The 27,363-nt window shown below is 44.7% G+C and overlaps 1 protein-coding gene across 31 annotated transcripts in view; it reads right to left on the bottom strand.

Moving 5' to 3' along the window:
• Nucleotides 1-27,363, bottom strand: part of NRXN3 (neurexin 3) — a 1,647,030-nt gene that overhangs the window by 1,535,042 nt on the left and 84,625 nt on the right. For 24 of the 31 annotated variants that reach the window (XM_021099958.1, XM_021099974.1, XM_021099978.1 and 21 more), the window contains exon 3: nt 4,031-4,048. The exons of the other annotated variants lie outside the window; for them this stretch is intronic. In XM_021099958.1, the coding sequence (XP_020955617.1) occupies nt 4,031-4,048 (18 nt within the window). The remainder of the gene's footprint in view (nt 1-4,030; nt 4,049-27,363) is intronic. 31 annotated transcript variants of the gene reach the window in all.

The raw sequence follows: 27,363 nt of genomic DNA, 5'->3' as shown, positions 1-27,363 counted from the left end.
CTTGAGCAAAGGCCATCAGTTCCTTCTGGTAACAGCAGACGGAGGCCCCCTCTGGGCCTCGGCAGACAGGAGCCCCTCCTCCCACGCCTGCCAGGGCTCTGATGGACCAAAGCAAGAGGCCTATTTCCTCATCAGGCCTCTGAATAACTAGGGCACTTCCACAAGGTCACAGTTATTCATTTAAATTCCAGCCCTAATCAGCAGGCAGAGCCTGAGAAATTATTCCTTTCTGAGGGGAGAAGCTCTGGTTGGAACGCCATAAACAGCCCCCCACCCCGCCTGCCAGGGCTGGAGGGAGAGTCTCTGGGGGAGGGGCTGAGGGGGTCTCACAACCACAGGCCCAGCTCTGTGCCCTTCTCCTAGCTCCTCCCTCCACCCCACCTTTTCCCTGCCTCCAGAGGACTTCCTGTGGCCCTGGCAGAGGGTTCTAGGGCACAGGGGCAGTGGGGAGAGGCCTGAGAACAAGCACAGTTTGCTCAACAACAAATCCTAATGGGCCAGCAGCTCAGGATGAGCATTTGACAGGCATCCCCTCTGGGCCTCAAATGGGTTACATGGTCTTGGAGATGTGCTTCCCCTCACGGGGCCTCCCTTTCCTCCCCTGAAAAGTCAGAGAGTTACAACCCTTGGACAGGACAGCCTTTGCGCTCCAACATGTCTTGGGACCTACAGACCCCCCGCCTCTAGTGCTTATGGCCACTATCTCAGCCCAAGAGATATTTTTGAGGTCCAACTATGGTGCCATGCATCGTGCAGGAGTTGGGAATGCAGACATAGATAAGATGCACCCCCCCACCCCGTCCACAGCTCAGCCTTACAAATGCCAGGGTTTTAAAGACAAAGGCCCAGACTTTGGAGGCAGACAGGTCTGAAATCCTGGTTTGTACTAGCAGCTGCTGACTGTGAGCAGTCACTCAGTTTCCTTTGCCTCCTCTGCAGTGAGGAGAGTAACACTTACCTGGAGGGTTGATGAGAAGAGTTAAACAAGAGGACACATGGGGGGCCTCTGAGCTGAGCGCTCCTCACCCCCCTTCAGGCCAGCAGAGCACAAATGCCTCTTCCGCCACTTTAATAACCTTGACCCTCCTTCTCAAGGACTAGGAGGAGTGGCTGGGGCTTTTTCCACACAGAAGTCGAGTGAAAAATCACCAGCCTCTTTTGAATCCTGTGTCCAGGACACTCTATCCAAGTCCACAGCCCATCTCCTGGACCTTGGGAAAGGTGTTGTCCGCCAGGCATCACCTCTGACAGCATTTTACAGTAGGGTTACTTCTAACCAACCTCCTCAACATGTAAAATTAATCAATTAATCAATAGTCCCTTTATAGTCTTCCAGCGGCCCCTGGGTAAATAGTTACATTAGCTCATAAAAATCCCCAATTTGTCTTCCTGAGGGGAAGGAGAAAGAAACATCAGAGAACCACTAAAGGCCTCTTGTTTTGAAGCCACAGCACTGCTGGCTCCAGGTTGCCTGGCCAGGGCTTGAGAGGCGGGAGGCTGCCCACTGACCTTAGCCAGGGCCAGGCAGCTCTGGCTGCCTCCTGCCATGTCCAGCGTCACAAGGGAAGTTTCTGGACCAGTGATTTGCTTCAGGCTCAGAAACCACAAAAAAAAAAAAAAAAAAAAAAAAAAAATCAAGGGGTCAGCAGGGTAACAAGATTGGCAATTGGCTCTTGCTACCTCAAAAGCAGAACCGAGGGCACAAGATTCAGAATCCCCGCTTGGCCCTGCTATTCAGTGGCTGGATTAGCTCAGCACGGCACTCAACCTCCTGGCCTCAACTTCCTCAGCAGAAAAATGGGGCTCAGGCGACCTATATCAGAGGGTTATTAAGAGAACAAAATGAGATAATGGTCATGAATTGAGACAGTGCGTGTTGGGCTAGTGAGAGTTGCTATTTTCTAAGGTCGGGTCCCCCACTGACCTCCACCCTTTGAAGAGATGGAGGGGAGCCTATGGGTCCAGAGTGTTTCGCCCCATCAGGACCAGAATGATGCCTTTGTGAGAATTAGGAAAAGGTGCCCCCAGGTCAGAGGCAGCCCCCCAGGCACAGGCATAGCAAAACACAAACTGGATTTTGGCCCACATGTATCCACTGAGCTGGGAGCCACTGTGCAGGACATAACACACACAGGTCTAAGTAGAGAGCCTGGGTCATCTCTGCTGCAAATCAGGAAGCCAAGCGGCATGTTTACAAATAAAACCTTCGGTGTTGGGCTTACTCCCTCACCTCTTGGAAGTATCCCAGAAAACAGCAGCTCAGCAGACAGCCTTCCCAGACCACCTTCTATAAATTAGCAACTTCATTTTTACCTGCTTTATTTTTCTCCATAGGACTTATCACCCACCAACTGATACAAAGATATGTAGTATATACATATGTGAGATGTATGTGTGTGTGTGTATACATATTTATGGTGTGTGTGTGTATATTCCCTTGTCTTCCCCTATATCTGTAACAAAAGATCCATGAGGAAAGGGATGGTCTTCTGTTTTGTTCACTCCTTTATCCCTAATGCCTAGAACAGTGCCTGGCATACTGTAGAGTCTCAATAGACATTTGTGGAGTGAGTGACTGGACTAAACTACTATTAAATAGAAGGAATAAATTTAATGATGCCTTCCTAGAAAATGCTGTCCTGAGCTTTGGGTCAAACATCAATTGCTTTGAAAGGTTGCTGGCAGGCAATAGAAAGCAGGCAGGGAAACCCTGTGTATTTGCTAGGGATAACTATATTATCCTCTTATACTCAATATTTCATGCAGATGAATGATCAGAAAGCCTACTTGAGTCTGGCTGATCCTTTCGCATGTTCAAAAGCAACGAGGAATAAATTCATTTGGAAAGGGGGCTACTAAAAAAGAAAATGTCACATTACCTCTGAGCAAAAACAAACAATAGTCCCATTAGGAAATACGAGATCTTCAAGCAAAGAAAGTCAGGGGTGGGACCCAGAATGTTCCAATGGAGTACGCAAGTGCTCTGGAGTCTGAAAGCCCCAAGTTCAAATTCTAGTGTGCTATGACTTTGGACAAACTGCTTAACGTGTCAGGCCATAAATTTCCTTCACATTAAAATGTATTTAACATATCTACTTGTACTGATGCTATAAGAATCATATGTTAAAAAAACAAAATAAAAGAATATACATGGAAATATCTAAAAAAGATGATACTTCCTTCTCATTTGGTAGGGTTATTCTTCTTAACCCAATGTTCTAGACAGTTTGGAATGATTTCCAACCATTCTAAATCACCTGACACTTCTTATCTATAAATGGTGGTACCTCTCATACGAATCTATGTGTACATGTGTATATACTTATATATGTCTATATGCAAATACTGCTTCCAATTAGGGCTCTGGATGAATATGCATTTTAAAAAGAAATGCACAATTGTCCTAAGGATGGTTCTTCCATTTGTCCATTGGCAAAATGATTCCTCTTTTCCTTTCTTCTTCTTCTTTTTTTTTTTTTTTTACAGTGAGCATGTATTAGATATATAACCATTAAGGATAAAAATACTGCTAATTCCATTGTGGAAAAGTAAAGTCATTTCTCAGAATAAAAAGAAAGAAACCTTATTTTACCCACATCATATTTTCCATACTAAGTATATATCTTCAACTTTCAACCATTAAAGCTATAGAAGATAAGTAGATTTATGAAGACAAAGGGAAAATACTCATTAAATTGGAGAATACATATCCTAAGAGCATCTTTTTAAAATTTTTTAAAAAATGCCCAACTTCCATTTCTTTGATTCACCCAGAAATATTAATCAGAAGAAAGTAATTGTATAAGCATGGGAACCACATTCCTTTGGTTTTAAAATGGTTCTTCAAAGCCAATACAAGTCCATCAATGCAAGGCATTTCTTATAAACCTAAATCGATGAAAATGCAATAATGTACTTAGATTTTTGTTCTGCTTAGAGTCCCTAGAAAAAGATCTCACTCAGAGTCAAACCATGCACAATCTGGCAGAGGGGAAATTTCCACGGCAGCTGTGCAAACACAAAGACTCACCTGGACCTTGACTGACATCTGTGGCAGCATTTTCAAATGGAGGGAAAGGAAGAGGAGAGAAAGGGGGAGAAAAAGGAAGAAGAATGTTAGCAGCACACACACACACAATGCAATGTGCCCTTGCATGACTATCAAGTTCATGCAAGACCCCCAAGTTGCTCAGACTCTGAGCACTTAGTTCTACCTTCACCCAAAAACCACCCATGCAAGCCGAGGGGCCAGGCTCCCTTGTCACTGTGCATGTAACAGGAGAGGTGAGCTTCATTATCTGTCCGGAAAGACATCATCCTGGAATCAGATAGGGCTCCACAGAGCCAAGCAGACTGGAATCCTGCAAGAATATTGGTTAAAATATTCTGGTTGATTTTGGCATACCGGCACCCAAGCAAATCCTCCTCCCTTCCAGATAGAGAACACTGGACATGAAGTCAAGCAAGGTTTCCCCATGGAAAGAAAAGATAATAATAAACCACTCCCTTAAGGAAAAAAAGGTAAAGAGGCGTAAGAATTAAGAGCAAGTTGCAGCGTTATTCACCCCACAGGACTGAAGGACACAAGATCACAAAACATTTATAACTCCCTCCCTCCCCAGTATTCCCAGTAACCATTCTTCATCACAGACAGCAGTGTGTGTGCATGAGATTGTGTGTGAGTAGATCATTTGCCACACAAATTGAAATCCTGCCTCTCCCTTCAAATTTTCTCCTTGCTTTCCCCCTCACCATTAATGACAGAAATTGCCATTTGCAATCACTCTGACAACTACGAATAAACATCCAGCCCCGGGAAGGCTGACATTTGAATTAAACCAATGAACTTTCAAAAAATGAAGAACGGTTCACTCCCATCATCTCCGTGAGCACAATCTCCTCCTCCTCTCCTCAGATGTAAGCTAGAATTATGGTGGGGAAGCCAAACCAAGACCACCACCAAAGTACTGCTAGTCACCCCAGTCTTGACCTGATAGGTTATACTACAGCTTAGGAGAAGGAACAGGGCTGCTTCTGGAAACCACTGGCCATTCAGGCCCTCCTGGGTGACTCAGTTAGAATCACTGAACCATGGGTCTGGGGTAGCCACAGACATTATCTGGTTTAATTCTTTTTTGTTAAGACGAAAGATGAGAGAGGTTGAAAAACCTGCCAAGTGTCACACAGCTAGTTCAGGGTACGGATCCTAGAAGACACTGGATCTCTTGAATCCCACCCAACTCAATATTCATCCAACTGAAACCCAGGCCCCCCTGGGGCATATGGGACCTGAATTCCAGTTGCAAGTTCCAGTGAGCACCTGAAGCCACAGGGAAGCAGGGTGAGAGCCCCCGAGTTACCCCACAAGTGGGTCACGGGTTATCCCGGGTGACTCTAGGATTTGTAAATCTCCAGCGAGTTCCTTAGGGCTCTTGCCCCAGGAAAATCCAGGAATCCAGGCGTTGACCTAATTCACAGAAACAGCTGGGCATGTCTCCAGCCCACGCCCTGCATTCCCTAGAAGCTGTATCTGCCCAACGGAGACATATAGAGAGCTCTGAATCATTCCTTAACCACACCCCCTTCCAAATTTTCTGGCGAGTTGTTAGATTTAGGGGTGGAGCAGCAGCAGGGAGGAAGAAAAGAGGCAAAATAGAAGAGGTGGGAAAGGAAAACATGCTGCATAAATAACTAAGCAGAGCCATTAACCGTGACTGATGGACTGCCGAGAATAGTGGTTGTTAAAATACCCCTTTATTAAACAGGGTACGAAACTGTTTACATGTGGTGGATGGAGTTCAGTGGTGGAAACACATTCTTTGGGGGCACCAAAACCCAAAGGAGATAGGACACCTTGGAACACCAAAGATCTTTCGATACGAAGTTGCCCATTGGGGTACTGTGGTTACAATCCGGCATTATAGAGAAAGATAGTTCAGGTTCAAATCCTGAACTGAGCCACAGCCTTGGGTCAATCATTGAACTTCTTGAATTGTTTCCTTCAGCTATAAAATGGGAAGATAACACAGCCTCCCCCATGTCAGTGTTATGAGAATTAAATAAGATTAAATACTTGGAAAGCACTTAACTCAATATAAGGCAAATACTGCATAAATGTCAGCTGGGCTGATTGTTATCATCTTGAATTACCACAGACAGAATTACCAAAAAATGTTGACCAGACGGATCTCTGGAAATGCCAAGAGACCACAGGAATTAAGCCATTATTTCTTTTGGTGACTTGGGTTCAGCTCTTCTGATTTGTGGATGAAGATGTTTCTCCAGCCCTCCCTCCCTCATGGTCCTTTCCTCCCTCCCACTACTCAGAAAGAACTGGGGCAAGGGGTTAGTTAAAAGATTCTGGGTGAGCAGAAGCAGAAGCCAAAAGAAATTCCAATCTTATTTATTTTGTTTTCCCTCCTGAAGCCTTAATATGGCCCAATTCTCATCCAGCACATAAAAAAATACAGCATCTCTTCTTATCAAAGTGGGGCAACAAGGCCACCAAGAAAAATGAGCTTTAACCAGGGCAGTCCAAGCTCAGATCCTGGCCGTGGCACCAAACCGGAGGCAGTTCTGAGCATGTATTCTCTTAATTTTTTGATTGTTTTGGGCCGCACCCTTAGCATGTGAAAGTTCCAGTCAGGGATCAAGACCTCGCCACAGCAGCGGCCCAAACCACTACAGTGACAATGCAGGATCCTTAACCCGCCGTGCCACAAAAGAACTACCAATTCTAAGCATTTATGTCCGATGTGAGGAAAAGTGAGACACCGTATCTCTGGCATCTGTTCCAAGAAGCAGTGAGTGACTTGAATCTCTGTATTCAATTCTGACAACAGAATTAAAGGGAGGGGCTCTGGTGGGAGAGGGAATAAGGGACAACCAGAACCTCAACAATATCCATCTGCTCCACTGTCCATCCAGCATCCTTTTCCTCCTCTTCTTGTAACAAGTCCCAGCTGTCTTCTGGGGGACCCCCCCTTTCCTACCCTTAGTCCTGTGGTTTGATAAAGGTGGCCCCCGCTGCTACCCAACTTCTGAGGATAGGCATGTCATTCAGGCCAGGTCACAGGAATTATCGGAGAGAGTGGTGCAGGGGGAGGGGGGGAATCCATAGCTGGGTTACTGGGATTCAGGCTCTGGCTCTTCAGGCTGCATAGACTTTGCCAGTTACCTGAGCTTTCTGTGGTTGAGTTTCCTTATCTGTAAAATGGGTGTGATTATAGCTCCTACCTCCTAGGGTTGTAATGAGGAGCTTAGAATAGTGCCCAGCATACAGAAAGTGCTCAATCCATGTTAGCTGGTAATATATATTACCTTCATATATGAAGGGGCAAGGGCATTTTTTTTTTTAAAGCAAGTTTTCTCATGGTCACACAGCAAGGACGGCTGACCAGAAACACGGCTGGGGGTTTCTAACTCCATGCCTTACTGTCTCCCCACTTCCAAGGTGATCATTCCCAGAGCTCCCTCTGTCTGTCATTGCTACTGTTACACAACCTGGAGTTTATGTTGAGGTTGGGGGGCAACTTTGGGCCCCAGGACGGACCAGAGGAAATACACACATACAAATATGTGTTTATATCGATTTTTTGACAGATAAAAAGGGGGAGCAAACTGCAGAAGAAAAGGCAGTTGACAACCAGATGAGACTGATCCAGAGGAGGTGGCATCTTCTCCCATGCCAGCACTTCCTCAGCTCCCTCCTGCTGTTTTATTTTCTCACACTGCTTGGCCTGTAGTTTTCCAGAGCACCACTGCATTTAAATCTATATTCTATTTTCTCTCCTAGAAAATAGGTCAGATCCAAGGCCGAGTTCACCAGGTGGGGTCCCAGAGGGTTGGCTGGGCCTCTCCTCCAGGAGCCTGGCAATGCAGCTTGCCCTACACTCCCCAAGCTCCTCCAGGGGCATGGGGTGGGGGCTGGGGGCCTAAAAGTAGCAAGTGGGGGAATCTTGGACTTCTGCCTCTTGAAATGATCCACCTCAAATGAGGGGTGAGCTGGGAGGTCTCCCCCAGTTGAGCTACACGTTGCAATAGCCACAGATGGAGGGTCCTTTCTCTGCCCCACCTTATTAGAAGAACTAGATCTCCCCAAACTGCAGGAAATTGTTTCACCTGAACTTTAAAATAATGATGCTGAGCCCACGCACTTGTGGTTAAAGTTATTGTTGAATATACAATAAGCATCCTTGCATTTAGAATGGATGAGCAATGGGGTCCTGCTGTAGAGCACAGGGAACTATAGCCAATCACATGTGATGGAAGATAATATGAGAAAAAAAGAACATGCATGTGTGTGTGTGACTAGATCATCTCAACTGACACAACTCACTGAGGTAAATATTACTGGTATCTCCATTTACACCTGAGAAAATTGAGGCTCAGAGAAGTTAAGGCAGATGCTCATGGAGAGAGAGGCAGAGGCAGACTCTGGGTCTGTCTTAAACCCCTTACTCTGTTATGAACATCATTTTCTTCAGTGTTGGCCTCATTATCACATGAGTTGTCTCTATGCAGTTACAAAGACAGACTCTGGCAGCTCTCAAGAGAAGAAAGTAGCCTATTTCTTGGTAATTCTAGTAAAATTCCCTGAGAAGGCTCTCGTTGGCTTGGCTTAGGTCCCATGTCTGTTCTTGAGCCAATTAGTGCCTCCAGGATCACGTGTCCAAGGGTGAATTTGGGGATAAAATGGGATAACGCCTATGTCCCTGGCACAAAGCAATGCTGATCATAATACAGCTCACCATTACTGAGCATTCACCGTGTGCTGGGCACTGTCCTAAGTGCTTCATATACATCTCCGTATTTCATTATCACCACAACCCTAACAATAGGAACATTATTAATTCCATTTTACAGATAAGGAACCTAAGACCCAGTAAGAGGCTCTGTTGTTATTAATAACTCTCATACTTAAAAGTAGCATATTAGATAACAGTAATCTATATTTCTGAATAAAAGAGCAAACCAGGACAGGTACCATATGACCCATCAAACTATAAATTAGGGATAAGAATACTGGGTATCTCACAGGAGTAAGAAAAAGGCACAGCCCAGGCAGAAGGAAGGTGTCAAATGCAGTATGACCCTAGGCCTGGACACCTGGAGTTCCTGCCCTGGGCTGTATACGCTAGAGGGGCCTGCTCTTGCCCTTCTACAGCCTCATCCCCTACAGGAACTGAGGACTGCACAGGGCCAACCAGATGTTCCCACCCAGAATCAGCAACACCTGCCACCAACCCCCTTGCAGAGAACACCCAGGTACTGAGAATTCTTGGCCCAAACTGCCCCATATCCACATGGACTTCTTCCCTGGGTCCATTCTCCCCAGAGGAGATCAGCCAGCGAATGTGTGTATACTTGTGTCAAGAAATGGCCAAGGAGAAGCTGTTTGCAGGAGCTGTGGACTTCTACAGGCTGGGGAGTCCACAAAAATGTGCACAAGGATATTTGTGGTACTGGAGGCGGGGAGGAAGGAGGCTGGCCAATGGCCTCATGTGTATTTTTATCCTCAGGCGCACGAACATCAGGGCAGGTTTTCTACTCAGGATTACACCCGACTTAACATGAGGAGGGAAAATATTTGAAAAGGCAAAGACTGCATCTCCCCCACGGCCTATCCTTTCCTGCCACTGGAGAGAATGAGCAAAAGATTCTACCCTCTACTTCAGGAACAAATATATAGCCAATCTGTTTTTTTAGTTGAGAGCTAAAGCCAACTTCCAGCAGTGAAGAGGCTGGGTTTCCTGCGTTCTGGGGCTCTTTCCGGCTCTTGGTGTCTGAGCTCTTCAAACACAGGAAGAGTTGTCTCTCCACAAAAGGCCAGGTGGTGTTAGCTTCATCCCCGACACAGAGCCCATTTATCTGCCTTTGTAGAAGACTGAGCCCTCCCAAGCCCTGGTGCTGTTTGCTTTTGTTCTTTGATGCTAATAACTCCAGATTGCAAGATGGAGCGGAGGGGTAGCCGCTGTGTCAGGTGCTAGCCGCCTGGGAAGACAGCGGCAGGGAGAGGAGCAGGATGAAAAGCAGGAAGGAAAGAGGATGGCACGCCTGTGGGCCAGGTCACCGCTGCGCCTCAACACTTCAGGGGCTATAACAGACTGGTGGTGGCTGTGGCTTGAGGAGCCCAAGCTTGATTGACAGCTGGGGGAAGAGGGAGTCTGCTTGGGTACAGATACAATCAGAGATCAGTGCCGACAGTCAGGTTTGTTCTTTGTGTGGGATTTTAATGTTTTAGAGGTTTTGAGCACAGACATGGGGGTAGAGCAATCTGAGGTTTAAATCCTGGCTTTGCTATTTGTTATTAAAAATACTTTTGCTCAATGTCTTACTTTGCCTTGCTCTTCGGCCCCATGGGAATAATGGCAGTAGTCAATTCTGCTACAAGTACCTATGCATTCCTAAAAGTCAATGTGCTGTGGACACAGTAGAAGCCACAGGGCTTATAGGGGAAAATGGGATTGGGACACAATACCCCAAAACTTCATCAGCAACACATAATGAAAGATAGGAACACAGGTTTTACGGTTCAGGAACACATAAATAATACAGTAAGCACAACACTTGCAAAAGACCTGAAGTTGCTTGCCGAAGTGGGAAGCTTGCAAGTTTCTGGGAAGTAGTGAAAGGAGGATCGTCCGAAATTGGACAGGTAGTTGTAACCCCAGATGTGGACGGGTGTGGCTCATAACCTGGTAACTGATGTAGCTGGCATGTGTTGAGGTGTGTGCCTGCTTTTTCAATCTCTTTTTAGGCCCACACCCACAGCTTATGGAAGTTCCCGGGCTAAGGGTTGAATCAGAGCTGTAGCTGCTGGCCTACCCCACAGCCCAGGCAATGTCAGATCTGAGCCACATCCACGACCTACACCACTGAGCTCTTGGCGACGCCGGATCCTTTAACCCACCAAGCGAGACCAGGGATCGAAGCCACATCCTCATGGATACTAGTCGGGTTCTTAACCCACTGAGCCACAACAGGAACTCTGAAGTGTGTTCATTTTGTGCATTCCTACACAGTTTGGTTCAGCTGGCTGGAGTTTTCTGCCTTCACCTCGTGTTTCTCATGGACAAAATCATGCATAATCAAAAGCAAAATTATTATGCTCAAATTGTTCCCTAATATATCAATCGCATTGGAACAAATTTGCATTTTCAAAACAAGCATTATAGCAGAACTGACTGTACCTAATTTATATGACTGTTACAAGGGCCGAATGAGATGATCCACACAAAGGGCTTAGCACAACGCCAGGCACAGAGTAAACATTCAATAAACACTTACTGAAACTGTAATTATTAATGTCTCTGCTGGCTTGTTGACACCCCCCTTGTAAACTGGAAGTACCACGTTGTGTTTCTATTGAGCTGCTTAAGCCTTGCAAACACAAGGCATCTCTAGCTAACTACTACTTCCCACCTCAGTCTGTGAGGTTGGTACCTGCAATAGGCTCCCACCTACTGAGACAAGAGTTTTAGAAAAGTCCTCACAGCAGATGGACACTGTCAAGGACAGGGCCCAAATGCCAATTTCCTACGTAAAGAAATGGACGCTGTCCTCAGGTAAGCATGACCCATAGGGAGAAGAGGGCACACCTGGACCTCAGAGAACACCAGGAAATCAAAGGAGAAACTGACCCAAATGAGAGAATTTCCCATCATCTGGTAGGATGGAGAGGAGGGCATCACGGGAGGAGAAAGAAATCAGCCAGTCCTCAGGTTAGAGAAACAGCCAGATGCAGACATTTTCAATCTCCCTGCCTCTAGCAGAGAGCACAGGGCTTAAGAGCCAGGTTCTAGAGTTAGGGAGACTTGAGTGAAAATCCTGGCTATTCCACACACTGTGTATAAGAGCTCAGCATGTTAACTAACCTGAGCCTCAACTTTCCCATCCATAAAATGGGGACAATCTACTTATCTTGCGGAACTGAGGTAAGGGTCATATGGAGCTAAGGCAAGCAAAAGCACCGAGAGGGTATCTGGCACTGAGGAAGTGCTAGTCAATGCTGGCAAATCATAGTTATTGCTTTACCTTATCTGAGCTCTTTCCTTGAGACAGAGGATCTGTCCTCTTTCCAAGAATCCCTTATTCTCTGGATGGGGCTTATGCCAACTGGAAGGATGGTCTGGGAGAAGTAAGGTTTTCAGCGGAGGTGAGTTCTGCAAATTCTGCCATTCCCTACAAAGAACCTTGGAAGAGGAGCCCTATGCATGCTCTGTGGGGTGCACTGTTGTAGAATGTGGGAAAGAACCCCTCATTTAGAATCAGAAGTCCTGTTTTTTGCTTTGCTTTCCTGATATTTTTTTTATTGTGGTGAAATACACATAACATAAAAGCTACCTTCTTAACCACTTTTAAGTGCAGAGTTCAGTAGCATAAACTACAGTTCCACATTGTTGTGCAACCATCACCCAGGTCCAGAACTCTTTTCATGTTGTACCCATGAAAAAACAACTGTCCCTACCTCCTACCCTCAGCCCCTGTCAACCACCGTTCTACTTTCCTGTCTCTAAGAAGTTGACTACTCTAGGAGCATCATACGAATGGAAACAGAGTATCCTTTTGTCACTGGCTTATTTCACTTAGCACAACATCCTCAAGCCTCATCCGTGTTGTGACATGTATCAGAATTTCCTTCCGGAGTTCCCGTCGTGGCGCAGTGGTTAATGAATCCGACTAGGAACCATGGGGTTGCGGGTTCGATCCCTGCCCTTGCTCAGTGGGTTAACAATCCTGCGTTGCCGTGAGCTGTGGTGTAGGTTGCAGACGCGGCTCGGATCCCGCGTTGCTGTGGCTCTGGCGTAGGCTGGTGGCTACAGCTCCGATTCGACCCCTAGCCTGGGAACCTCCATATGCCGTGGGAGTGGCCCAACAAATGGCAAAAGACAAAAAAAAAAAAAAAATAATTTCCTTCCTTTAAAAGTCTGAATAATATCCCATTGTTTGTAGACCTTGTATGCCATTGTTTCCCCCCTTACCAACGGGGGCTATATTCCAAGACCCACCAGGGATCTCAGAAACCACAAATGGTACTGAACCCTCTATACCATATTTTTCCTATATGTATATGCCTATGATAGAGTTTAATTTATAAATTAAACACACTAAGTGATTAAAACAATAACAATAAAATAGAACAATTATATTGTGAAAAAGTTATGTGACTGTGATGTCTCTTAAAATACTGTACTGTACTCACCCTTTTTGTGATGATGTGAGATGACGAAGTGAAGTGAGGTGAATGACGCAGGCATTGTGATGTAGCCTTAGGCTACTGCTGACCCTCTGACGATGTCAGAAGAAAGACCATCGCCTCGGGTGACCCTGGATCCCTGAGCTATGAAGCTAATGATTGGGGATCCAGGTGGGACGGAGCAGGATGATTTCATCACACCCATGCTCATTCAACAGAATAGCAGGTGATCTAAAACTTAGGAAATTATTTCCTGAATTTTCCATTTAACATTTTTGGACCACAGTTGACTATGGGTAGCTAACACCATGAAAGCAAAACCACAGATACATGGGGAAGACCACCGTATTCCACATTTTGCTTGGAGAAGCCCTGGTTTTGAGCCCTGACTTTCCAACCGTATGATCTTGGGGAACTCATAGCCTCTTCAGGCTTCAGCCCTCATACCCATACCTAGCAGAAATACTGACACCAATGACATGGCCAGGTTGCAGTGAGGTCGAAATGAAGCATTTTGGAAATAAGAAAGTGCTATGTCATTAATCTATTCACTCCAGAAATATTAAATGAATGGCAACTTCTTACTAGCCCCTATGCTAGATCCTGGCATCAAAATGAGGATTAAGCAGGGTCCCTATTCAGAATGACATAACAATGGAAATTTTAAAATATTACCCAGAAGACACATGCAGCGATCATTACTCAATATAATGAACAATGCTGCTGTTTACTGAAAACCTTCTGTGTGTCAGCACCTAGTGGAATGTTGTGTACAAATGACCTCATTTAATCCTGAGGAAGACACTGTTGTTATCCCCACTTAACATACAAGGAATCCAAGGCTCAGAGAAGTTAACGTCCCCAAGTCCACTTGGCTCATAAGCAGTAGCCATGATTTGAGCACAGATTTCTCTGAATGCAAATCCCCTTTCCTTCACACAGACCCACCACCCACCCATCCCCTATTATTTCTTCCCTTACTGGTCTAACCACTCAAATCTATCACCTTTTGGGATATGGGGGCAAATGTCAAGAAATTGGTGTGGAAATCTGATGGAAACTGTTGAGTGTCCATAATACCTGCTACTAGGCAGGATCTCAAGACTCATATTTCAGAGGAAGAATTATAAACTGGGGTAACACATCCAAAACTGAATTCCATAAAAATACAACACCCAGCAAGACATGAATAGGAGTTCTGTGCCAAAAACAAAACAAAACAAAACAAACAAACAAACAAACACCTGTGGTCAAATTTAGAAAATAATGAGTTAAAGAAAGGTAATCAAATATCTCAATGGCAAGACATCAGAAAGCCTCATCTGCACTAAGGTACATGGTGAAGTCCAAAAGGGGAGGTAGTATGCAGTTTTCCCAATGTTTTTGGAACACTGGACACTTTTTCCTCTGAAAAATTCTTAGTAACATCTCACAGAACACAGTTTGAGAAAGGCTGGCTTGGAGGTTCTCAGAACAGCTGGGAAGCCTTTCAATTTATCACAAGTATTTATCCTCACCCTTTTAGTTCCCATAGCGAGCCTTTGTTCCCAGTTCGGTTTGAAGTGACTAACATTTATTGACCACTTACTACACGCCAGACACTGACTTAGGCACTGGAGACTCAAAATAACTGCCGGGGATGCAGTTAGTAGTAAATCGAACAAACCAAGAGGGTATATAAACACGATAGGGCAGCCACGTATGGCCATCTATTATTGTACTTCGCACTAATGGGAGACTCTGGGTTGACAGAGAATGCTTCAAAATCTTTTGCTGGAGAAACCCTGAAGTGGACCCCAGAGAATAAACAGCAACAATTAAGTGGAGGGAAGTCTTGTAAGAACATTTTACTAAACTGCCCAGTGGTCAGACTGACACACCCAAGGGATGGGCTCCCTGGAAGGCATATAGTGCACCAAACAGACCATTAACTCAGGGCTTAAATTCTGATTTTGCTATATATTAGGTGAGCTTGGATAAGTTACTTAAACTTCATCTGTAAAATGGGGATCATTACAGCATTTTCAAAGTTGTCAAGAAGACCAAAGGAGGGAAATGCATATACCATGCCCAATGACCTGCCCGACATTACGTTCAGTAGCCAATACTTCTGTTTTCTTTAACTGGTAAGATCTTGGAGTGATGTGTGAAGAAAGAGTCTGAGGCTGCATATGAGCTTAGAAAGAAAACAGGGTCAGGGTTGATTAGCCATTGTCTGGAGTGGGAGGGGGTCACATATTGGCTCAAGGTAGCTGGAGACTGAATGTTTTCCCAAGGGTTTGTCCCTCGAGTAAAGGAGTTCAAATGACCTGGGGAACCTCAGAAGAAAGCAAAGAGTCCTAACAGAAAGCTTTCTCACTCCTGGTACCCTCTGTCAGCTTTTCTGCTTTCCTTCTACTCTTCTTCTCTTTCTTTCATTTTCAGAAAATGAATGAGATTGATTTCTTCTCTATGTACAGCAAGGGTGGGTTGTGATGTGAAATATAGGTTCAGTATTTGCTCTGAACTTAAAAATATTTTTGAGTCTGAAAAAGTCATGCATGTAGCCTATTAATTAGTACCAGGCCCATTTTAAAGGGCTCCGCAAGATTCTGCAGGCCTTTCCGGAGGGAACTCAGAAACCCAGGCACGGAGCCATTCCACTGCCAGGATTACAAGCGATCAAGCAAGCATAGGGGGAGTCCCTAGAAGGAACATTTACATATTGAACATTTTACATACTGATAATATGCTTTTTGAATCATAATTACTATTAATCACCATTTTTAGCTTATAATCTCTGTGGTATTGCAGTTTGTTTATTTATTTATTTATTTATTTATTTATTTAAATTTTTTTTTTTTTTGCTTTTTAGGGCCACTCCCATGGCACATGGAGGTTCTCAGGCTAGGGGTCAAATCAGAGCTCCAGCTGCTGGCCTACGTCACAGCTACAGCAACGCAGGATCAGAGCCATGTCTGCAAACTACACCACAGCTCACAGCAATGCCAGATCCTTAACCCACTGAGTGAGGCCAGGGATCAAACCCACAACCTCATTGTTCCTAGTTGGATTCGTTTCCACTGCGCCACAACAGGAACTCCAATATTACAGTTGAAACGAAACAGTAAAAAATGTAAAAATACGATTGTTTCAGAGAGAATGATCTCTTGTTTTAGAGGTGACACACTGAATTTTAGAAGTGGAAGGGTTCTAGGATGTCAAGCAGATCCATTCCTTTCATTTTACATGTTCATTCCACTGAAGTGTATTCATTGCAAATATCCACATCCAAGGCTGGGTGCTGGGGTGATGTCTGTGAACAAAACAAAGTCTTGCACTCTTGAAACTTCAAGTCTAGGTAGACGATAGGTCACAAATAACCAGACAGGCATTTTGCTATTGAATTAGAATTGTGATTAGTGCCATAAGATTGTACAGGATCCTTTGAGGCTCAGATGAGCAAAGCAGAGCCAAGACAGGGGAACTGACGTGTCCACCCAGCTGGACAACGTTGAAGCTAAGACCAGAATTCAGGTCATCTGCCTCTCAGTCCACTGCTGTGCTACAGTACCAGGGCCCTAGGGGGGAGCGGGGGGTTGGGGGGAGGGTGGCTGGGAGAAGAATCCAGCACTAAGAGTAGCGTGGTGGCAGCTGGGAAAGTGAAGCAAGTGACCGAATCTCTGCAGCTTTCACAGAAGAACGAGGGTGGGAACCTGGAGATCTCACTGTCTTCCTGGATAGCCGCTCATGCACTGCAGCAGTGGACCATGGCTTCAACCACCCTCAGGTGGGGGCCTAAACACGAGAGCCTTCGACAATCCGGACAACAAAGAGGAAAGAGGAGACCTACCCCCCAAACCAATTAGAAAGGCAGAGAATGGGTGGCGTAGACCCACCACACAGGCTGAGCGCTTAGCTTTCTGCTGTACTTTGCTTGGGAATTAATCGCACAAATCCTCGATAAATCTGAAGCCGTTATTAGACAACACTAATATCCCCCTTCGAATAATCCAGACAAATACATTGAGAGAGGGGGGCGCCCCAAGGGGCTAGACAGCAGACAGCTTTCCTGTTCACACACATCCCTGAGAGAACACGGGCGGGGGCACTGTCCCCCCAGCACCCACCCCCAGATGTCTGCTCCCAATAGCACCTCCAGCATCTGCCCCACAGCTTCAGGCGAGGGGAGTGAACTGAAGGATGGGAAAAGTGAAGGTGTGGACTCCTTCCCCCCTCCCCACTCTGCCACTGACCTAATTCTCCACAAGACAGGATTTTTCCTTTTTGGTCCCGCTTGTTTGTAAATCATGCCACCCCAGTGCACACACAGCTTAAGGCGGACCTAGCTAGCCCTTCACATGGGGAGAAGCCAAGAAGCTTCAAATGGTGGCCCCAGATGCCATTTCTTAGGTAGGCAGATCAGGGGAAGTTCCGTGAGGCTCAAAAGAGGGGTCGGGGTGGCAGGGAGAAGGAGGAAGGTGGGGATCAAGATGATCCCCATTTAACTATATCCAGGCTCTTGGGATAGACTGCGAAGGAAGATAATTTAAGGAAGGGAATGTATTTAAATGTATGACTGGGTCACTTTACTGAACAGAAGAAATTGGCACAATGTTGTAAATTAACTATGCTTTAATAAAAATAAATAAGATCATCCCAATTTTACATTTTTACTCTGCCCTTTACTAAACTAGAGGTGCTATGTATTCTAAAGTGACCCAACAAAACTCTGCAACGAAAATTATATATGGCTTTTCTTAATTCATCTGGGTCACTGGTCTCTATAAATGACATAGAATATTTTGACCCTGATGTTATGACCCCTCAAGGATGTTTGGGAACTGCTTTAAAAATAAAAAACTGTCAGGAAAGAGACTGACTTTAGTTGTAGGAAGAAGATGTGCTTCTTTGAACTGCAAAAAATTGACCTGGAAAAAAATTAGACCTGTCAGGAAAAAATCAACACAAAATGGAACTGACAGCAGCTAAAAATGCACATGATAAAATTTGCTATTGACTGAAAAATTGAAGGAAGAATCAAACATTCTTGACAAAATTTAGACCAACAAATCTGACTCGAAAAAAACTAGATATGGTAGAAATAATAACCACAGAAGAATGTTCACAATGACAGGCGCTACACAGCCAAATTTTGATGGGCACACACAAAAAATAATGGACCAATGAATCAACTTGTCATTGCAGAAAACACGTGGAACAGAAATGGTCTTGTTAAAAATAATTCAGTGAAGTAAAAATAAATGAGAAAATTAAGAAATCATTTAACTATGCTGAAGAAAAAAATGGATTGAGCCCCACATCATGGGCTTCCAAAAAAAAACACTCCCTTAATAAAAGCATTTTAGTGTTTGCATAATCCTGATTATACTAACACAGAGTTAAGAGATCTCAGGGTCAAGCTGTGCAATTAAAACATCTTGATAAATGCTGAAGAAAAATAAGTTCTATGCTCTTAGTTGTCCTATCCAGCTGCAATTTTTTTTCTGATAAAATATCAGAATAGAAAGTGAACAGAGTTGTATAAACAGTTTACCCCTAAGAAGAAGACAGCATGGAAACCAGTTATTGCCTACAAGAATGGTTCTCCCACTAATAGATTTTATTTTATTTTATTAATTTATTTAATTACTATATTTTTATGGCCAAGCCCACAGCATATGGAAGTTCCCAGGCCAGGGACTGAATCTGAGCTGTACCTGCAACTTACACTGCAGCTGTGGCAACATCAGATCCTTGAACACACTGTGTTTAACCTACTGGGCCAGGCCAGTGACTGAACCCTTGTCTCTGCAGAGACTCAAGCTGCTGCAGTTGGATTCTTAACCCACTGTGCAACAGCAGGAACTCCCTAATAGATTTTATTTACTCACATTTCAAGCGATCTACAGCAATTTTGGAAATTAACATAGGATAACTATATTTTAATTTTGCCAAGAAAAAAACAAAACCCCCCAAAATGCCACTTTGTATTATCATAGCTTATTAAGAAAAGGCATTTTAACACCTCCAAAACAAAAAGGCATAGTCTCAGAATTTAAAAGTATTGAATATGACTTTACATTCATACATTTATGTTTATTTTTGTCATTTTTCTGAAGGATAGTGAAATTTCATTCTAGCTCTTGTGTGTCTCTTATGGTAGTGAGTAGAGGCCAGATGGGTATTCTCTCTGCACCCGAGTCTCCTCATCCGTAAAATGGGAATACAAGATAAAGCTACTCACACAGTGCCTGAAGCACAGTAAGTGTGCAATAAATGTCAGCCTAAAATCCAGGAAGCCTAAACCATTCAGGATGAAGCTGATTTACAGCCTTGGATTGTATCTCTACTCTACCAAGCTGAAAATCCTTTAGATGTTCTAGAATAGAAATGCTCCTGGTAGCAACAGCTGAAAAGTGTGGACTGATGAAGGCAACCCCCCCTTCCTCTTCACATACCAAGAAAGCCATGCGGCAGGAGGGAGGACCTGTCAGGTTGGGAGCGGCAGTGTTAAGTGCTGGGAAGAAAGGGCAGCCACTGGCACCTCAAGCTGATCTCTGGGCTGTGGGCGGGACTCACGCTGTGCAGCTATTTGAGGAACAAGTCTCTTTAGGTTGGCGGCAAATGATGCTTGCTGTGGTTTTCTTGTTCCAGCAGCCTTTCATCTTCACCTTCTTCACACACAGCTTCCTTTAGACAGAGATTCTACTCCTTAACCCTCCCCACTAGGATTCTAAGCTCTGGGTGGAGAAGTCCACATCTACATCCACTGACCAGACAAGATCAGCTATCCCTGTGCTGCCACACTGAAGGCTTCTCTCCCCAGCCCCAGACAGTTCTTTATCCATCCACCCACCCACCCATCCACCCACCCACCCATCCATTCATGCATCTACACTACCACCAATCACATCCCAAATAACATTAAAGACATAGTTCCTGCTAAGAATATTAGACTGATCCACCTTTTCTTTTTTTTTTTTCTTTTTTTTTTTGCCATTTCTTGGGCCACTCCCATGGCATATGGAGGTTCCCAGGCTAGGGGTCACATTGGAGCTATAGCTGCTGGCCTACACCAGAGCCACAGCAACGCCAGATCCAAGCCGCGTCTGCAACCTACACCACAGCTCACGGCAACGCCGGATCCTTAACCCACTGAGCAAGCCCAGGGATCGAACCCAAAACCTCATGGTTCCTAGTCGGATTCGTTAACTACTGTGTCACAACGGTAGCTCCTGATCCACCTTTTCCTTAGGCTGAATGAGTGACAATGCACACATGCAGTCCCTCTTCATTATTTTCTCCCTGTTCCTCCTCACCTTTAGATGTCACCTCCTCAGAGGGACTTCCCTGATCACACTTTTTCTCATTGGATCTCCCTTCATCTGATTCTTTCCGTCTGCAGCACCCATCATGATTATAGTTATAGGTGTACTGGTTTATGTTTTCATAGCTCTAATTCATAAGCTCCACGAAGACAGGCACCACGAGCTGTTCTGACTACCATGGACAGTGTTTTGCAATCAATGTTGTTTTGAATTAATTGATTCTCTTTTCTCTGTGTGATGTAGGGAGATGGTTGCTAGACTGAGAGTGAGAATACCTGGGCTCTAGTCCCAGTTCCCTGGCCACATGCTAGCTGAGTAGCCTATTATAAGTTGCCTGGCTTCTCTAGGTCACAAATTCATAAAAGGAGGAGGCTGGACTGTGATGCCCAAGAAGAGAGAGGGGTGATCAAATGTATATGTTGAAGGTAGATGTGCAAATAGAAACAACATTCATTTTACAACTTTTTTTTTTAGGGCCGCTCTCACTGCATATTGAGGTTCCCAGACTAGGAGTCGAATCAGAGCTACAGCTGCCGGCCTACACCACAGGACCTGAGCCAAGTTTGTGACCTACACCACAGCTCACAGCAATGCTGGATCCTCACCCACCCAGGGATCGAAGCCGCAACCTCATGGTTACTAGTCACATTCATTTCCGCTGCACCACAATGGGAACTCCCTCATTTTACAACTTAACGCAAGCAAGATATTTCTACCAAAGCTTGACAAAAGGCCTTTTGGATAGTGAAACTCTGCTGACAATGACAACAAAATTACTTGAGGGTCATTGGTTACAAAAGATAAAAAATACAGGATTCCAGCTCAAGTAGTTCATGGTTCATTTACAGCCCACAGGATGGTTTAAGACACCAAGGATAAAAGGGGGGGGGGTTTCTCCAGGACAGTTGTACGAAATACATAATGTAATGTTTCTTTGCATTATGTGTTGGCATTGGAACCAAAGTCAGTCATGTGCAGAAGAGGGAGCAGTCAGAAGACAGGGCAGTGAAGAGAAGAAAGGCAGGGCCCTGCATGCTAGAGGCACCCCAGTTGGCCCAGCAGAGGAGGGGACTGGGTCTTCAGTGGCCACAGAAGCCACCATTCAGTACCAGACGGAAGAGGGAAGAGAGTGAGGTAAGAACTCAGACTCCAGATCAATCACCTGCCTAGACTCATGTCTTAGGCAGACAGATTGCTTTCTCTTTTCAACCTGTTCCCTCATCTATTAAACCAGTAAAACAAAAAAGGATGGTTGGGAGGTTGGGAGGATCAAAGGAAGCCATGTTTGAAAGCACTCAGCCCAGCACCTAGTACCCAGAAAGTACTTCATGAGAATAAGTTCACCATCTTCATTGTTATTACACTTCAGTCAATCAAAACAGGCAGGTGATAAATCATAAGATTTCCATGATATTAAAAGGGCATCACTGAGGCCATATGCAACAGGATGGTTAGAACTGGGCCTTAAGCTAAACTCAGCCCTAAATCCACTGGCTTCACATGTGATCCTTGGCCAGGAGATTTCGGCTAGGCAAGCTGGCCAGAGCACCGGGTCCACAAAAAACCCTGGACCTCCTGTGATTCCTTGCAGTGTCTTAATCACACCCAGGCATAAAGACGGACCCTTGAAAACACAGAGACCACTGATAACGCTATAGTTCTCCTTTCGAAGCAACCATCACTTAATAATTGCTTGGTTAATTAAGCAGCAGGACTGTCGGGTTCATCACTGGACCCTGTGCTTCTCCTGACAAACAGTGGGCCCTGAGTAAGTACACCGCAGAAGGTGGGAAGGGGTGCCTTTTGAATAACATCCCTGGGGTTCAGGAAGAGATTTCATGTAAGCATGCAGGCTCACGTAGGCTCTGTTTCTTGGTTCTCATCACACACCAGCTGGGCCCCTAACACCTCAATTTCTTCTGTTTTGAAAGATGTTTGAAGGCGTTCCCCCCCTCCTCCCAAGGCTCCCCATTCTGACTTATGCTGGATAAGCAACTTCAGATTGCTGAACAGCGATACACAACACAGCTGGGCAAAAGTTCCTGTGTCCTGAAATTCCTGGAAAACCATGATGCACAGTAAGCATTCAGAACATGGATACACAGACCCCACCCCCGGGGCCCAGAGAGTTGGAGACAGGAGGAAGGGAGCAGGCAGGCAACTGGAGCCGAGCCTCAATTTCCTTATGTATTTTGCTTCATTTCCAAGCACCCCATCCTTGGAAGAGGCATAAGTGAATTAAGTACTAGCACTTACATTACTGGATGCTGAGCTGAGGGCTTCCAGCACCTCCAGGTTGGCGCATCATTCTCTTTCCATTCACAGAACTAGACTGAGAAGAATCTCTTCCCTGAGGCCAAGAGAAGGGCTGTGACTGAGCTGAGCATCACTACTGACACCCTTGAGAGTTCAATGCCCAACTTCAAGAAAAACATAGCTAGAGCATTTTATGTTTGGCTCACATGGTCCCAAAGAAACACAAAGCACAACTGAGAATGCCAACTTGCAGATCTTGGGCAAGTCGTTTCACTCCTCTGGGTTTGTTTCTTTCAGATTTTTTTTAAAGATTATTAAAGTACAGTTGATTTACAGTGTTGTGCCAATTTCTGCTGTAAAGAATAGTGACCCAGTCATACATATATATGCATATACTGTAGGATAGTAGAGGAAAAGGGATTTATGAGATAGATTAAAGCAAAGGACCAGAGATGTAGAAGGAAACTAGGAACAAAGGAAAGTTCCTTAAAATTCTTCACTGGTCAATGAATTAAAGAGTATACCTTCTCCACCTGGTTGAAGTTGGGACATGCATTTGAACATAATAAAAGAGGACTGGAAGACTAAATAGTTTAGTTTCCAAAAATATGCATTCTTTTTCGTATACTATCTTCCACTATGCTCTATCTCAAGAGATTGGATATAGTTCCCTGTGCTATACAATAGGTCCTTATTGCCTACCCATTCTAAATGTCATAGTTTGCATTTACTGACACCAAACTCCCAGTCCATCCCACGCCTTCCCCTCCGCCCACCCTGGCAACCACAGGTCTGTTCTCCACGTCTGGAAGTCTATTTTTGTTTTGTAGATAAGTTCAATTGTGCCATATTTTAGATTACACACATAAGTGATATCATACGGTCTCTGTCTTTCTCTTTCTGACTTACTTCACTTAGTATGAGAATCTCTAGTTGCACCCATGTTACCTGACCTTTAAGCCCTTGATTCCCATAAGATCCTAACGTTGTAGGAGCCAGAAACTCTATCATGAGCAGAACATCCAAAATCCTTAGGTTTACCATCTATATATGAGACTTAAGTTTCTATTTATAGAAAGTCTCATAAATAGACACACCTCACTAAATTGAAGGCAGAAGAAAGGCCAATGCAGAGCCAGGTTGGGGCAGGGACGGGGGGCAATGGTTGTGCCAGGGAGGAGGATGGGGCTGGGCACAGATATCATGCTTGTTGTAGACCCGAAGGGAAGGCTGGCACAGGAATGAGGTTGTCCAGGCAAGGAATCTACTTGAGAGGTGAAGGAGGCTAAACTCAGAACCTTAATATTTAGGATAGTAGAGGAAAAGGAATTTAAGAGACATATTAAAGTAGAGGACCAGAGATGTAGAGGGAAACTAGGAACAAAGGAAAGTTCCTTAAAATTCTGCACTGGTCGATGAAGGAAAGAGTACGCCTTCTCAACCTGGTTGAAATTGGGACATGCGTTTGAACATTATAAAATAGCATCGAAGATTGCATAATTTAGTTTCCAAAAAATATTCACATTGGCCTTTCTTCTGCCTTCAATTTAGTGAGGTCTATTTATTTAAGGAGCAGGTATGCTAAAGGTTCTGAAGAGAAGGTGGGAAAGATACAGATAATCCAAAAATCACGATTACCCGTCTCTTACCTTTACCCCAGATCTGCTCCTCCCACTGACTTTCCTAGTTATACCTAGAACTGAAAGAGCATGTTATCAAAACTCCTCTTTCAATCACCATCATCATCAACAATAATAATTAGTCATAATTGTTAACTTCATTGAATGCCATCAATCACCATCATCATCAACAATAATAATTAGTCATAATTGTTAACTTCATTGAATGCTTACTATGGGTCAAGCACTGTTCTGAGTGTTCCCTATGTGTTATCTCACTTAAGACTCAAAGGAATCTGAAATACTGGGCACTATTATTACACCCATTTCACAAATACTGAAATTGAAACACAGAGAAGTTACGTCCTTTGCCCAGGTTTACATAGCTGGTGTATGTCAGAGCCAGGTAGCCTGAATCTAAAAACCCCTAAAGGTCGTTGCCTTTCCAATGGCAACATTCCTCTTCTTAACATCTCTGCAGTTGGCTCTTCTTCCGTTACTACTCCCCTGGTACTGACTCTTCTCTCACCCAAACCACACAATAGCTTCTACCCACCCCTCTTTTTTTTTTTTTGCTTTTTAAGGCCACACTCACAGCGTATGGAGGTTCCCAGGCTAGGGGTCCAATCTGAGCTACAGCTTCCAGCCTACTCCACAGTCACGGCAACACGGCATCTGAGCCACATCTGCCACCTATACCACAGCTCATGGCAACGCAGGATCCTTAACCCACTAAGAAAGGCCAGGGATCAAACCGGGAACTTCATGGTTCCTGGTCGGATTCATTTCTGCTGAACCACGATGGGAATTCCTGGTCCCTCTTCTTTACGCCTTCCAATCGCCAACCAATCCAACATGCAAATGAGTGGCCCCAGAGCCATCTTCCTAAAATTCAAGTTTGATGGTCATTACTCAACTGAAAAAATTCCAGCGGCTCCCAACTGCAGGAAGAAATATGGTCTGAAAGTCTTACAAACATTAAGACCCACATGACCTAACTCCTCATATTACTCCTCCATGGGTCTTAATCCTCTAATCCAGCCACATTAGTTACTGCACATGACTGGCAACAGCATCCTGCTATTTCACAGGGCTACCCTGAATGTGCTTTCCTCCCAGACTACTAGTTAAAGCTTCCAAGTCCAGGCCAAGAGCTTCCACCGTGAAATGTCCTCCACTCCCTTACTCCCACACAGACTCCAAGCCAGTGAACCTTCCCTTCTGAGCTACTCCACGAACATTCTACCTGGTATTTTAGCAGGTCTAACGAGCATGCAGACTTGGGGAATCTTGTGCTCGCCAACAGATGAGTAACTCTGTTTTGGCTGACAGGCTTCTCAACTAGAGCATAAGCTCCTCAAGGGCAGGGCCCAGGCAGGTACACAACAGGCACTCATTCAGTGCATGTTAGAAGAAGGAACTTATTCCAGTAAACAGATGGAACAAATAGGTGATCATATATCAGGTCTGCTTTGCAAATACTTGAATATATTTCAAAGACTTTGTACTCTTACCCAATCCAAAGTTGCCCCAACAAATACCATGATTTTCATGCTGAAAGAAGCTCTGTGATAGTAGATAACATTAGTAATTCCAAACAGAGAGGCCTCTGAAAGAGGAAGGTGTGACTGTGGGTACCGTCCTATGGGATCCTCCAATGCCACCTGGCCAGGTCAACCAAGACCACTACTCATGGAGCTGAAGACAGAGTAGAGGAGCCCAACACGCATCCCAGTGGCATCAGGAACACTTTGGGTATCAGCCTCCACCTGAAAACTGCAAACCTAGTGGGTGAATAACTATAAACCTTTAAAGAAAGATAAATGTAGGCTTGAGTGTTAATCAATGGCCTTCAAACCTTTCTGAAACAAGTCCCCATTAGGAAAATAATTTTATAATCTTCTCCCAAGAAATGTTTATTTATTTATAAATAACTTGCCTACAAGTCAACTATGCATTTTGTTTCCTTCATATATCTCCCACAATGGTCTTTGCATGATCCCCCCTTTTTTCATTTTTTTTTTTTTAGGGCCACACCTGCAGAATGTAGTTCCCAACTATGCCACAGCCGCAACAAGGGATTCCAGCCGCATCTTCGACCACAGCTTTCAGCAACACTGGATCCTTAACCCGTTTAGTGAGGCCAGGGATTGAACCTGAATTTCATGGATACTAGTTGGGTTTTTAACCCCCTAAGCCATGATGGGAACTCCATGTGCCCCTTTTTGAAGGCCACTGACCTAAAGAATAACCTTCCCACCTCCCTGAACTGTGGAGAAAGTACACCATCAAGCATAAGGTGGGCCTGGCTGCTGAGAGCCCCTGAACATGGAGTCCTTGGTTTGCAGGCACGTACACACCAGCACACATTTCTGAAAGGTGTCATTCTAGCTCCTGCTGCACCCTTCTCAGCAACAGGGGTTGGCAAAGCCATACATTCCATGGTCCAACCACTCTAAGCATCAGAATTCTTCCTCTGTAGCTCTGATCCCTTCAACTCTCCAGCCTGATATCCACCCCTTCCTATACATGGTAGCTCTGCCAATATCTGAGGACAATTATCTTATCCCCAGTGAGCCTCCTCTTCTCCAGGGAATCCACGTAAGCTAATGGGGACTCTCCATCTCTAGTGACAACAACATGCTTGCCTCAAACAGCCATTCCATAGCACTTACATGGTCCCAGGCTGGCTGCTGCCTATAATTGTTACAGGAAACCGTTGGTTCGTAAACAAACAAAAAAGGTCTTCCTAGTCTATCTTCAACTAGATCAAACCAAGTGCAATATACATGTGTTTGACACAGATTCTACAAAAACCGCCGCACAGCAAATACACCACTTTTCCTATTAAAAGAAGGCATTTCCAATGGTAGCCCACACCACTGTGGTTCAAGCCAAAGCTTTAATCAATGTGTTAAACAGATGCTATTGAGCGCACATTCTTGGGAACCTGCGTCCATCCATCACATGTTAGTGAGCA

The sequence above is a fragment of the Sus scrofa genome, chromosome 7, assembly GCF_000003025.6.
Source record: "Sus scrofa isolate TJ Tabasco breed Duroc chromosome 7, Sscrofa11.1, whole genome shotgun sequence".
NCBI classification, from domain to species: domain Eukaryota; kingdom Metazoa; phylum Chordata; class Mammalia; order Artiodactyla; family Suidae; genus Sus; species Sus scrofa.
Note: the sequence above shows the minus strand (reverse complement) of the source record. Positions and strands in the feature narration are given on the sequence as shown.